Below are 14935 nucleotides of genomic sequence, written 5' to 3' on the forward strand. Positions count from 1 at the left end.
GATGAAAGCTAGAATTAATATAAAACAGTAGGCTAACTGAGATCAGATGAAACGTTCTGGCATAAACGTATTTTGATTAACCAACTGTAGGGGCCATTGAATGTGTTGTTACATATATGAAATGATTAGATAATTTCATATACAGGTATTGTACCTACCTTTAGTACTAATTGTGGGCAACCATTTTAAACAGGAAGTGAGTTGGCAATGGGGAAGGGGCAGTTTTTTGATCTACATGGAAAGATTCCCCTTAACTTTGTGATTTTCGTCTATCCAATAAATATAGTTTCCAATAAATAACATTTTTCTCTACTTCTTCAGTTTAAAGTGCAAGGCTCGTCGCCTTAATTTGTCAATTGCGCTGTGTGCGTGTTGGGGTCAGAATTATTGGCACCCTTGGTAAATATGATCAAACAATGCATTGCTTATCTTTAATTTAAAAAACAAAAACACAAAAATCTAACCTGTCACTGAAATAAAACAAAAAAAAGTTATAGTATATGTGTGAAGTATATTCCTTTTCATATTTACAATTTAGCACACCAGGGTGTCTAGGAACATGAAATTATTCGGCCATGAATTCTTGTTTCAAAGGAGCATATGAGGAAACACAAAGGTCAAATTACCTTAATCATTTATCCCGATGGGTAAATACAAAGAATATAGTTCTGATGTGCAGCAAAAGATTGAAAATAGAAAGTGGCTGTATGAAAACACCTAAAGTACACACTCAAGATGGGTTTGGTGCATGCAGGGATAAAAAAGTACCCCATGTGTACGATTAAATATTCTGCTGGATCTTTAATGTTGTGGGCCTATTTTTCTGCTGGAGGTCCTGGACTTCTTGTTCAGATACATGGCATAATGGATTCTATCAAACACCAACAGATAAAAAAAAATAAAAAAATCTAAACCTGACTGCCTCTGCTAGAAATCTTATAGTGGGCCATTGTTGAATCTTCCACCAGGACAGATCCAAAGCAAACATCAAAATCAACACAAAATAGGTCACTGAGCAAGAACTGAAGGTCCCTCCTATTTTCTGATCAAGTAAAGACAGCCTTGGTGAGAATAAGAGACTTAGGTCAAACTTTTGTTTAGGGTCCAATTCTCACTATTAACTAACTATTAACTATGACTTTTGCCTCAAACTCCTGATTACTGATTATTAATAGTTAGTAAGATAGTTGTTACGTTTAGGTATTGGGTTGGATTAAGGGATGTATGGTCATGCAGAATATGGCATTATTATGTGCTTTATAAGTACTAATAAACAGCCAATATCCTAGTAATATGCATGCTAATAAGCGACTAGTTATAATTGGACCCTAAACTAAAGTGTTACAGAGACTTCTTTAAAAAAAAATATATATAAAAAAAACACACACATAATGAGCTATACATTGTGGCAATAAGCACTTCAAACCTTCACCTTAAAAGCATAAAGTAATGTGGCAGCACCTGCTGCTGTCAAGTCAGGTCTGAATATTTTTTAAAAAAGGGGGAAAAAACAAGGAAGGATTATACTGGCTTTATTAGAAATAAAATAGACTTAGTGAAATGTCCTATTCCTATAGCATGGTAAATTAAAAAACGACACTACCATAAATTTTACCCAAAACATTGAACAGGACTAACTGTATTCACAAGGCCTATTAATGTCTTAAGATAATTAAATATGAGTATAATCAGTAACCGAATCAGAAAAACATTACATACAAACCAAACATCTAATTAGCCCAAACATACATAAACGGCTATAAGGGCAGCATAAAAGTACATTAAAGGTTCTGTCATAAGTCTTTGGCCCCTCATTCAGATTAGTGAAACAATTAGCCATGTTGACTCAAGTCCAGAGAGCGGGACGGACAAAACCCATCACCATCCCGAGAGATTAGACTCCATCCATCACAGACTGACAGGACAGCAGTGAGCAAAGCCGCAAAAACAACTGCACTCTGTTCGTCCAGCATATTTGTCCCACATATTAAGGGTGAAGACTAGATTGTACAGGAGGCTCTAATATGTTTGTGTGTGCACGTGTCAACCTATTTACAATAGAACAAAGACTGCAATAAAAGGCACAGATGGCATCGGAAAAAATAAACTCACTTGCTGCAATTCATTGCTGTGAAGCAGAAAGTTTGTGTGTAAGTGTGTGGTAAGATCAAACAATCAGGCTCCTGAAAGATGCTGGAAGTGTCCATTCTCTACAGAAGTTTGTTGGCTCGCTGGTTGGCTTCGTCAATGCGAGCTTTATTCATATCAGCCTGGGCAACACAATTAATAATATATTTTTATATATATAAAATTATACAATCATATTATATAATAAATAAATAAATAAATAGATATATTATGAACTCCCGTCATTTAGGAGTTCAATAGTGTGGCTTTACCTTATCGTTTATGTGGTCAATGGTCTTGTTCTGTTTTTCGATCTCATTGCCCATGTCCAAGGCCAGATTCTTGAGATTCCCGATGATGCCGCCCACCTGCTCCAGATTCTCCTCCATCTCATCTTCTCGTGCATCATTCGTTACTCTTTTGGGAATGATAACGCATACAGTACATCTTATTATACACAGAATAATACAAAAAGTGACTAATCTAAATTAATAATCAGGAGAATAAATCAGCTGTAAAGACCACATACATGTGGAGCCAAACTTCAGATGCACCAGCCACCCAAATTATATTTAATGCGGCATTGAAGAAAGACATTGTAGCTTATTCTAGGTCAAGCGCTGCCTGCTTAGACAGGAAGGCAACAAATGACCATTGTTCATTTGTTAGCAACATTTAAGGGTAGGTAAATCTGAAACCGACGCTTCCGCAATAACACATTAGCATGCAACAAAATGGAAGCTTATTCAAATGATGGCACAACAGTTTAGCTCTACAAAAATAAAGGTATTAGGAGAAAATGTGGCTTTAATGTTGGAATTTTTAATCAGACCAAATGTCACAAGGACTGACTATTTCAAGGACATAAAGCAGGCACATGACAAAAAATAAGCAACAGTATTAACAGTATTAAATACTGTTGTTTTTTTTTTTTTTTACAGTGATACAATCATAATAATATATTATAATACAATGTTACAATAAAAGCATTAATAGAATTATTATTATTAATATTGTTAATAATTGGTATTATCATTATTTTATTATATATTATTTTACCAAACAGTAAAATTCCAATACTAACATGGTTATGCTTGTCTTAATTTGTTTGCATTCAAAAGTTAAACCATTATTTTACTTTAGCGGAAAACCGCGGGGAGACCTTAACGCTTCTCTTTGTTGACAACAACAGATTTCTAAACGATTCTCATTACGAATTTGGGAAGATGGTTGGCACAGGTTGCGTTCCCAAATGCAAATTATAAGTGTCTCAAACACTCAGCACTTGCAAAGTAGCATTTACTCTTTTATATTCTCTTTTATTTACGAAATTCACATGGGTCATACTTTTCAAGTGGGAAATTATGGAAAAATCACATCCCTGATATAGCCCAACATATGTTCTTGTTTACTTTCTATTAGCCAAGTCTGACACTGGATCAATGGCCAACATTCTCAGTGTATTTTGCCCTCACCTTTTGATGTAGGGGCCAGAGGCGGCTGCTGATCCACCTGAAACAGCCTGCCCATTGCGAACGGCGGTCGGTTGGCTGGATACCACACCGCCCTCTTTTCCCTGCACGCTGGTGTTGTCACCGCCTGTGCCCCAAGTCCGCTTATATCTCCCATCATGTTCAATGGAAGACACTCTGAAAGAGAGGTTTTAATACTCTCATTTACCCCAGAAAGATGAATGATGAAATATAATACACCGTAATGCATAATATTTTAAATCCAGCAGCTGGAAGTTGAGTTATAATAGCGAACCTGTCACATGGGCACACACACAGGCCACAGCATTTGGACAGATCAGTCAGGTTCTTCTCAGCCTGCCTCATGTCCTGATTGATCTGATCCATTCCTTGATCAACTCGCCTCAGTTGCTCTGATCAAGACACAAAAGAGCAGATTTCAATCAATAAACAATGTCTTAATTAGTCAGCATCTCCTAAATGAAGTTTTTACAGATTGGGATGGAATGGTGCAGTCACTCACCTCCCTGCTCATCCAGCATGGTCATTGTTTTGACCCCCGTCTCCCGGCTCTGAAAATATACGCATGCTTATATCAGGTTATATATAACTCTAATGAGCAAATACGGGTAGTTCTAAGCATTATGTACTTCAGGTAACAGCAAACATGCTTCTGAAGCCTCCAGGTTTCACTGGAGCTCTTACCTCCTCCGCCATCTGTAGCATCCGCCTAGTGCTTTCAAGTGACTGAAAGAAAAAGAAACACATATTCAAAAGGTAATCAAATCACTATTGTAATAAGAAAACAGCACATAGTCTATATTTCAGGTCTGCATGCAAACATCAAATAAAACAAAGCACAATGAATAAATGTAAATTTAACACTTTCAGCTCATAAGTCTTTGGCTCATAAAGCCACAATGTGTAGATCTTTATGAGTTGACTTTAATTCGAACACACTGATAAATTCAGAAATATGTATGAAGAAATGTGAAAATCCTAGATAATGCTATGAAGCCATGCAAAAAACACACTACATACACAGGAACACAATAGAGAGGCATACATAAAACATTTCCAACTTGGCAATTAAAGAAATTGTATCTTCACATTTTTTTTAGATATTTGACAACATTATACACTGATGAGCCAAAACATTATTACCAGTCACAGCCAGGTGAAACAAATATCATTGATTATCTCATATCAAGGCCACATATTTAAGATCTAGGTAGATTAGACGGTGAGCAAACAATCAATTCTCATAATCAACATGTTGGATGCAGGAGAAATGGGCAGGAATAAAGATCTGACTGTCTTTGACAATGACCATATTGTTATGGCAAGGCGACTGGTTCAGAGTATCTCTGAAATGGCAAGGCTTATGGGTTCCTCCTGGTCAGCAGTGGTGAGAATTTACCAACAGTGTCCAAGTAGGGACAAACCACAATCCAGTGACAGGGTGTTGGCCACCCAAGGCTCATCAATGCACGAGTTAATGAAGACTATCCCGTCTTTTCCGAAATGCGTCACAACACACAGTGCATCATATTCTGCTGCGTATGGGGCTGCATAGTCACAGACCAATCAGAGTGCCTATGATGAGTGCTTACAATAGGAACGCAAGCGTCAGAACTGGACCTTGGAGCAGTGGAAGGTGGTCCCCTGGTCTAATGAGTCCCGTTTTCTTTTACACAAGTGGACGGCCTTGGACTTGTGAGCCATTTACCTGGGGAAGTTATGGCAGCAGGATGCACTGTGGGACGCCGTCAAGCCGCTGGAGGGAGTGTGATGCTCTGGGCAATGTTCTGCTGGGAAACCCTGAGTCTGCCCATTCATGTGGAAGTAAATTTGACACATGCCACATACCTAAACATTGTTGCAGACCAGGTACTCTTCTAAAGATCCTTATCCTCTTTCAGCAGGATAATGCACCCTGCCACACTGCACATGGGTCTCATTAGCCGCGTTTCCACCGAAATTACCCGGAACAATTTGTCCCAGGAACTTTTTTCCCAGGAACTTTTTTTGCCCCAGACCGGTTGCTTTCTGTGTTTACACCGCGGTCTAAAGTACCGGGAAGGTAAACTCATAGGGTAAACTGCGCGCAACTGCTCCTCCCAGTCTGCGACGGACAGTAATCAGTTTTGAGCGCCACATTTATAATAAGTATGGAGGAGTTTCAAACTGTGCTGCAGTTATGTATTGGTTTACTAACGAGGTAATTAACAAAACAAAATAGACGAGCACTGATACTAAAGCGTGTTCAGAAAGCTCGTATGCGTATAAAATTAGACAAGGTATGTTATCAGTTATTGTGAGATGCCTGGGACGAACGCGCAAAAATTTCCTCTTTCGCAAATACGCTTAAAAAAAAGCCTGAACCCCGTCTATCAATCATAAATAGTGAATAGTCTTGTAAATAGTTGTTTGTTACTAACCTCAAAGCGCTATATTTCAATCCTGTTATAGTAAATTTGTAACATGGTTTAGAGTGCCTTGCAATAGATGACAATGTGTAAACATAATGACTTAATAATAAAAGCTGTGGCAGAAAAGAGACTAGCACTGATAAAGCGTGTTCAGTAAGCTCGTAATGCAAACGTTAGATATAAAATTTGTATGTTATCAGCTTTGCGGACATTGACCGTGAGATGGCTGGGACGAACGCGCAGAAAGTTTACTCTTCCACAAATTCCCTTAATAAAGCCTGAAACTCGTCGCCAGTCCACCAGTTTTTTTATTAAATTCCATATTTGCAGACAGACAACTCTTACTGCATGAAGCCACGACACGAACCGCAATAGATTTTTTAAAAAGGGAGGTTAAAAATAAATAAATGCTGCGTGGTGTCATCCAACCAAAATGCGGCGTGAACACAACCAATCAGCTTGTGCAGCGCACAAGTCCCACCCCTGAAAGTTCCTGAACTTTGAAAAAGTACTACCTCATGAGCAGGGACTATCGGAGGGGGAAATATTTACCCGGAACTTCATTTAGACCCTGGTTCCTGCGGTGTAAACACATCGAGTACCAGCCCAAAGTTCCTAGTTCCTGGGGAAAGTTCCTGCGGTGGAAACGCGGCTATTCATGAAACACGAGCAGAACGAATTTTTTTGCAAATCGTGTGTAAAGTGGTTCTGGCATAAATTTTCGGATTCATTAAAATGTTCGTATTTTCCAAATGTTAGTTGGTACGAAAGAAATCTACACCTGCTCCCAGCCACCCGTAAATAGTGCGTTTAACATCCGAACGTTTTGCTCATTAATAAGGCTGCATTTTAATTCACCTTAATCGGGTACATATTTACACAGCATTTTGAAAAAATATTATATATAGTAATTACATATGGTTTTTCTTTTTACTTTTATTATGAGATATGTAGATATGCTCGATGATGATGGTGGTCCTCCTCCAGTTTGAATAAGATTTTTTCAAAGTGAACTAATTCGTTTTTTCTTCACTTCTGGGACTGTTCGATTAACAGATGAAACTCCATTAACTGCATCTGTAATATGCTGCCAAGCTTCCTTTTTTTTAGGACCTGATACGCCACTATGTACGCTTGAAAATAAAATGTGGCGTTTTGAATGAACTTCTGATAATAAAACTTCAATTTCTGCATCTGAGAAATTTCTCTTTTTCATTCGCTTTTGAGAAGACTTGTTGAAATCCTTCGTTTGGTGTCATAATATGATGCCCATATATAGTTGTCAGTCGGATTTAATGGGCGGGATTTATGGTAATTGAGAATGAGCGTGCACGCGCGTCCCATGTACGACTGATTGGAATTCATTAACACACACACACATTTCACTATCACATCTGACGTTTACGAAGTATTTGTGAATCAGGAGAAGAGTTTTCGGGAAGGTCTCTTTACGCGCAAATCACTCACATATTTACTCGTATATTTACGAATGTTTCATGAATGAGACCCATTGTTCAGGAATGGTTTGAGGAATGTGTTGAAGAGTTCAAGGTGTTACCCTGGCCTCCAAACTCCCCAGATCTCAGGCCAATTGAGCATCTGTGGGATGTGCTGGATCAACAAGTTAGATCCATCTCCACCTAACAACCTACAAGACTTGAAGGATCTGTTGCTAACGTCTTGGTGCCAGATATACCACAGGACACCTTCAGGGGTCTTATAAAAGTCCATGCCTCGGTGGGGCGGCACTGTTTTGGCAGCACACAGAGGACCAATAGCATATACGCAGGTTATCAGAATGTTTTGGCTCATCTGTGTATTTATCAATATTTAAGCATTTGCTTTAAACCTATTTAAAAGTGTGATTCCTCCATTCTGAGGGTACTTAAACACTAACGGTAAAATCACAGTTAAAAAAACCAAACCAAACTGATGTTAGAATAGAAAGGTGGGTGGGGAATGTTTCATGGATTTGTAGTTTACCCCCAGTCACCCATGCTGAGCATGAGCATAGAGGCCGCTTCATGCTATTAGTCTTTATTACAGCACACAGGCTCATGTGAGTCCCTTCAGAGGCAGCAAGAAGAAGAAAGAGAGAAAGAAACAAAGTTGTGGGTAAAGAAAGAAAGAAGTGCGTTATAGTTATCGAAGATTTACTAGCACAGAGTCACTTATTTGCAAATTCAATTAAAAGACATTAAGATTTTTTTTTTTTACAACTGTTAGTGCAAGAAATGTATTAAGGTTGCGAAATAGAGCAGTATAACAGTGAGTAAGAGAAAACTTTGTTTGCTGTCACAAACAATGAGTCTGTACCGTACGTATACAGGAACTTGAAAACATTGCATCTAATAACAAAGAAATGAATCCTTTCATCCTGTTACAGTATATGATGATCAGCATACCTCATCTGTAACTTGGTTGGCTCTCATTGTGATGTCCTCCACTGACATGTCTGCCATCTTGCTGGTGTCCAAGTTTGGTGACCCTCCGGTGGTCTTAAGCTCTACGCTCTGGGGTCTGAAGGTCAGAGATGAGAGGTCAAGGTTTAGAGGCTATTTTCATACACACACAAACAAAGATGCCCAAATAAAAAGCTTTCCCATGGAAATCGACCACCTGGAATTTGAATTTGAAGGAATTCTATCATCATAATTCAGCCTCATGTTGCTCAAATTATTATTTTTTTGGGTGAAACTCCATAAAGTAGTCCATTCAACTCATTGACTATTTTTACAAGTCTTTGAAAGTCTTACAAATCAAAATGTCAGTTTTAACTTTTGTAGTACATAGAATTATGCAACATGAGGCTAAGTAGATGACAAAATATTGGGTGAAAAGTTCAAATATCTATAATGCAAATAAAGAAAAGCATGAAAGTGATTAACAATGTTGTGTGTTGTCAAATGTTTTAAAATGAACAGTAAAGTTAATCAAATATTATCTTAAAAAGGTTACAATTCAGAGAACACCAAGAGGACACAAACAGTACAGACACAACACATTTTTTCAATGCCCATTACACGCCTTAATGTTAAAAGTGAAAATGCGTATGATGTCTGTGCTGTTGAAAGGACTGTTAACAATGGTGTGAGATGGGTGTGAGAGAGATACAAGAGAAGCGTGTTGTTTTTCTATGAAGATTTTGTGACCAATGTGGTCCACATAAGACACACCATTTTGCGGTGCGTTTCATTGCAAAGAACCCTGACGCTTAAACAAAAGAGCAGAAATGCACATAAAACATTAATGAATAAACAGATACTGAGGTCAATTATCGACTAGCATAAAACTGTCACAGCTTACAGTAAAAATCTCACATGCACTGTAGTAAAACTAAACTGCAGTAAAAAGATGAAAAAAGTGCTTATAGGCCTAAGTGTTTATGGTGTGAAAGAGTGTGTAAAAGGCCTGTCTTTGTACACAGGAAACAGATATCTTATGTTTTTCCTTAGTTTCTGCAGCTTTTTCCTGTTTCAAATGCCAGCAAGGTAGAGGAAAAAATCCACAAGAACTAACTTTAAAGAAAAGTTCACACTATATATCAATATATCATCTAACCCTAGATCCAGCCATCACAAATCCCCTTCTGATCTGGGAAATTACATTCTGAACATGTTCACTAACAGGTAACACAAAAAGAGACAGAATTAAAGCCTCAGTCACCATTCACTTTTGTTATACATAAAAAAAAAAAAAGACGCAATGAAAGCTGACAGTCCGAGGCAAATTATGCTTCACATCTCCTTTTGTTAAAGTCATTCAAGTTTGGAACAACATGAGGGTGAATAAATGTTGAAAGAATTCTAATTTTCTCTTTCAATGCACTTCTCTGAGTGTTAAAGGGACACCCTAAAATAAAAACTGTCATAATTTAATAACCCTCATGTTGCTCCAACCTAACACAAAATATATTTTTAAGAATGTATGTAACCAAACAGTTGACTTTTTTTCTCCATACTATGGAATTCAATGAGGTCCATCCACTGTTTAGTTACCATATTGTCCAAAATATCTTATTTTGTGTTCAGCAGAAGAAAGAAAAAAAAAACTTAAACAGGGTTGGAACAACTTGAAGGTGAGTAAGTGACAGACTTTACATTTTTGGGAGAACTATCCCTTTAACTTGCTTATCCAAGGTTCTTTTCAAAACAGTTAAACAAGTGTTTTAAGCGGGCTAACATGACCCAGAGAGTCATATTAGGCTACTCACTCTCCTCCATTGAACAGTCCAGCCATGAGAAACACCTCCTTAGGAATTGTACATTTCCAGTTTGTCAACAAAAACCGGTTTCTCGAGGGAAGGTCATTACGTCATGTCTCTTACACTATTTTCACTATATTCTGTATCAGATACGCTAATCATCATCTGGACTTGCATTAAGATCAAATTCGGACTAAACTACAAAATGCTTCCTCTATATATGATGCTTGGGATCTGACAAATCATCTACTACACCAACATTCAGGAAGCCATAAGTTACACAGAAACCATTCAAGAAAATCCGATCTTATCAGAGAGTATAAACACAGCGATGTTTAATGCTGCTGATTCCAAGATTGACATTTTACACCCAACTCCAGAAGGACAGAGCACAAATTTGCCAGGTAACGTTAAATGAATGACCGCGTTAAGAAAGTTAGTAAGTTAACGTTACTTTGAAAGTGGAGAAAGTCCTTGTGATCTTGATCCAGGATCCCAACACCTCTATTTACGGTCAGGTTTTATACTTACTGTTTACTCATGATGTTTCACGATGTTCTTTATCGCTAACTTACTGGTAAAGTGTGTTTGTTTATTTAAGGCAGTAGTTGGTCAGTTGGTCTCGTACTCAGTTCCGCTTTGGGGAAGTAGAAACGCTTTATCATCCTCTTTTTTTTTAAATACTGGACGGAACCTGGAGCACAACGTTTCACTCGCTACTTACTGAGGTTGATTCCAGGGCAGGAGAAGGATAAGACTGAGGATCGATCGGTCAAAGTGTTTAGAAAGTGTTAATTTCCCGTGCTGGTCCAAACTCTATCCGAAATTCCTTCAGACAGATTATGACAGTGGTGCGCATGTGCGGTCATATGACAGGTGACTTAGTGCGCATGCGTCAAAGAGAAGCGAGTATAAATAGAAAGGATAATTATTAATAACGACAGAAAAGATGCTGAGTGGGGTGAAGCGTTAAATAGAGGTAGTTAACATTCTGAAAGATCATGTAATAAATAGAAGAAAAAAAAATCTATTTTGGCCATTATTATTATTTAGTTTATGTGCAATACAAATGTGTTCCTGGACGAAAGGTGGCTACTTTCGGTACACCATTAGAGTCATTTTAAAATATATATAACAATGAAAAAGACCACTGTAGCACATTTTAGTAAATTCTTAAAGCGTCTCTCTGTTCCTGGTTTCTTTTACAATATTTGAATAGACTCAGGCAGTCATCCATTTAGTATTGGAACAAAAATGTTTCTCTTGGTCAAATTTGACTTTGTTTTTGAGTAACAGTTGTTTAGTTGAATTACAATACAGTGCGTGTTGATATCACCGTGATGACGTGTATATCCCGGAAGTGCCTTAATGTAAACTTGCAGCCAGGTCAGCTGTACCAACTTTAGAGCCGTCTAATCTCATCGAGAATGTCTTTCAGACGGGATAATATTTCCTTCTAAAAAGTGGAGTCTTCCTTTATGCGGTAAAATCATACGTATATGTTGTCGAATAATATTTTGCATGCGCTACTACAGTGGTTCCGTGATTAGGCATGTTGTACACGACTAACGCCACACCTTGACTCGGTCGCATATTATTTACATGTTACGTGTTATTGTAAAACAGGATTAGACGCGCTTGCTAATGCGCGTGATAACACGGTTTAATATCATCGGACAATGTTTATGTTATGTTTCTTTACCAGTGTGAAATATTTTGTCGCCTGTTCAACATTCTACTGTAATCGCGGATTAGTTGTTCTCAACCAACCTGGGTCGTCGAGACGCACTAGGGGGCCTCAGCAAACTTTATATAACATTTTAATTATACGAATCTGACTTAATTACTAAGCTATATAACGTTATACTGCAAAAAATATGTGCAACAACATTTCTGTACAGCTGTTGTTTTATAGCAAAACAGTTTATGAAATTTCTGACGTCAGGAAACTAATTGTGGTTCATTGTGTTTACAATTGTATTTACACTCTCCGTTTCTAGTAATTAAATGTTTGCAAGTATATTGGCATACATGGGGAACCTTTGACCTGAAACCACTTAACTTTTGCTCATGTCTTTTACTTTATTCTGTAGATAATTTGGATGACACAATGGAGGAAAAGAATAAGAAACGTAAAAGCCCAAAACCGTCTTCCAACCAGCCGCCTCCCCCAGTCACTGCTCGGAAAACAACATCCAGCAGATCGTTCGGTGTTGGTATGGTCACTCACAGTCAGAGGTCAAAGTATCGCAGGTGAGCATCATCTGTCATCATTAAAACTGCGTAAAGAATTAACATTTTCATATTTCTATCGTCATATTTTGCCATTATTTTTTATTCATTTTGTTTTGGGGTGTTAGGGGAGTGAGAGACAAACCAAGGCCTCAGAGTCAGTCGGGTAAGAGCAGCCAGTCGGGCCACATCCAGCACTCGTTTCTCACAGACGTGTCTGATGTTCAGGAGATGGAGAAGGGTCTGCTCAGCCTTCTCAATGACTTCCACTCTGGAAAATTGCAAGCCTTTGGTAAGCTCTTACAGTACGGTAAAAAATAAATTACAGCGTGTTTACAGTTTTGATTGAAGTCTAAATCTTCTCTGAATCAGGCAACGAGTGCTCAATCGATCAGATGGAGCATGTGCGGGAAATGCAGGAAACACTGGCTCGCCTGCACTTTGACCTTTATGGAGAAGTGGATGAGCTGCCAGAAGACCAGAGGAAGTCTGCTTATGACACTAACATGGATAAACTGTTATCGAATGTAAGCAACATTAGATATTTGGTCCCATTTTATGTTAAGTGTCTTTAACTATACTATGTACTAACATTTAAATGAATCAAATTATACAATTCACTTGTACTTACATTGTACTTGTATTTAAAGAATGCATGCATGCAATCAACATTGAACTGGCCTGGGCTGAATAATGAGGTGGTTTACAGCAGAATTGAACTCATTTCATAATTGATTTACACAGTTATTAAACTGAACTAAATCTCAAGCTGAAAAATGACACTTGATTTCTGTAGAGGTGCTTAACAGCAGAATTTAAATTTGTCTCATATTTGATGAAGTTTGCATCATTGAATGCTTTGAAACAATCTGTATTGCATAAAGCACTAGATAAATAAAGGTGACTTGATTTGACCTTTCGCCACCCTTAAAACTAACTGTACCCTGAAACCTGTCGCTAACCTTACCCGTAACCCACCTCAATGAGCAAAACATTGTATCTAACTTTTTTTTTTATGTAAGTACATAGTGGTTAAAGACACCTAATATAAAGTGTGACCAAATACTTAGTCATAAACCAGAAATCTATGAGTTCTTTCATGCATTTGTCTAGTCAGTCTAATGAAGTTCACTTTTTGTTTCCCCCTTCAGCTGGAAGAGTTGAGCTCCTCAATGTATCCTTTCATGGTTTCACCAATTATGTTGATGAATCAACTGGATGATATTGTAGTGTTTAGTTAAAGGGATATCACCCAAAAATTTAAATTCTTTCATCACTCATCCTCAAGTTTTTTCCAAACCTGTATGAGTTTTTTTCTTTTGCTGAACACAAAAGAAAATATTTTTAAGAATATGGGTAATCATATGTTAAAAGTGGGTAAACTATGGGTTAACCATATGGGTAAACTTCCATAATATGAAAAATTAAATTCTGTGAAAGTCAATGGTGCCCCACAACTGTTTGGTTACAAACATTCTCCAAAATATCTTCCTTTGTGTTCAGCAAAAGAAAGAAACTCGTACAGTTTTGGAACAACTTGAGGGTGAGAAAATGATGACAGAATTTTCATTTTTGGGAGAATATCCCTTTAAAATTGATCAGGTAACATTATTACGTAATCTTGAAATTTGTCTGCATATGCATTGTGTAGTACAACAGCAACATGCTACATCCTTAAAATCAAATAGTTGTTTTAAAGGTTTTTCTAGCACAAGTCATTTCTTTTATGCCTTAAAAACTGAGTTTGAAATCTTAACTATAATTCCTTAGACAAAAGCTTAACATTGCTGACAGTCAAGATGTCCCCAGAACTTCCAGCATATGAACTACAAAGGCTCTACCATGCAGAATACTGTGTGTATATTTAGCACAACACTGCTATGGAGAAACACCAGTATTACAGTCATATCGGTGACACTGTGGTCTTAAACGTGTAGAATTGGTCAACTTGGGTTGTTTGCACTCTATAGATGTGATATCACAGAACAAATCCAAACAGTTGTGACGAACTGCCCACTTGTCTTTCTCATCGGATCATTTCACATGTTACCACAAGAAATAAATGTGCATAAGATGATGTTCGATTACATTATGACATCTAATCTTATGTCTTAAATGTTGCCTTGGAGTTGTACAATAGCAGCACCTTTGCATTATCACTAATTCACTTTAACAAGGAACTGATTGGCTCAGTTTGTATTTATTTATGCCCGTTTTAAAGTGATTAATAGAAAGATAATGGCAGGTTATTTTCATGTCAGTTGATGTCAGTTTCCTGAGACTACTAAGACTGCAGAACAAAATTAAAGTTGCATTGTATATTTTTGGTTATAGACTATATAGTTCTATTTACATATTTTATTTTGATTTAAAACATTGGAAATGTAAAGTGTAACCTACTGGCTGATTGTTGATTAAACTTTTTATTCATGCTTCTATCAATAAAGTTCAAGTTTTAATGTCAAGTT

At 37.4% G+C, this 14935-nt stretch overlaps 2 protein-coding genes across 5 annotated transcripts; one reads left to right on the plus strand and one right to left on the minus strand.

Moving 5' to 3' along the window:
• Positions 1-1516: 1516 nt before the first annotated feature.
• Positions 1517-11118, minus strand: LOC309479295 (synaptosomal-associated protein 23-like). 3 transcript variants are annotated; one of them, XM_082143347.1, is made up of 8 exons: positions 10960-11118; positions 8437-8551; positions 4305-4346; positions 4123-4171; positions 3895-4012; positions 3603-3776; positions 2400-2544; positions 1517-2270 (listed from the first exon to the last, which is right to left on the minus strand). In XM_082143347.1, exons 2-8 carry the CDS (start codon positions 8491-8493, stop codon positions 2211-2213), a joined length of 645 nt encoding a protein of 214 aa, XP_081999473.1. In that variant the 5' UTR covers positions 8494-8551; positions 10960-11118; the 3' UTR covers positions 1517-2210. The 3 variants fall into 3 exon arrangements, with proteins under 3 accessions (XP_081999473.1, XP_081999472.1, XP_081999474.1); XM_082143346.1 differs by having other exon boundaries at positions 10767-11091; XM_082143348.1 differs by having other exon boundaries at positions 10690-11091.
• ccdc28a (coiled-coil domain containing 28A) lies at positions 8569-14932 on the plus strand. Of its 2 annotated transcripts, none has more exons than XM_082143356.1 (6): positions 8569-10639; positions 12329-12488; positions 12596-12759; positions 12840-12994; positions 13619-13641; positions 14238-14932. In XM_082143356.1, exons 1-6 carry the CDS (start codon positions 10567-10569, stop codon positions 14290-14292), a joined length of 630 nt encoding a protein of 209 aa, XP_081999482.1. In that variant the 5' UTR covers positions 8569-10566; the 3' UTR covers positions 14293-14932. The 2 variants fall into 2 exon arrangements, with proteins under 2 accessions (XP_081999482.1, XP_081999483.1); XM_082143357.1 differs by lacking the exon at positions 8569-10639 and adding an exon at positions 11562-11718.
• The last annotated feature ends 3 nt before the right edge of the window (positions 14933-14935 follow it).

This window comes from Leuciscus leuciscus (assembly GCF_965113295.1).
Source record: "Leuciscus leuciscus genome assembly, chromosome: 17".
Lineage (NCBI taxonomy): Eukaryota > Metazoa > Chordata > Actinopteri > Cypriniformes > Leuciscidae > Leuciscus > Leuciscus leuciscus.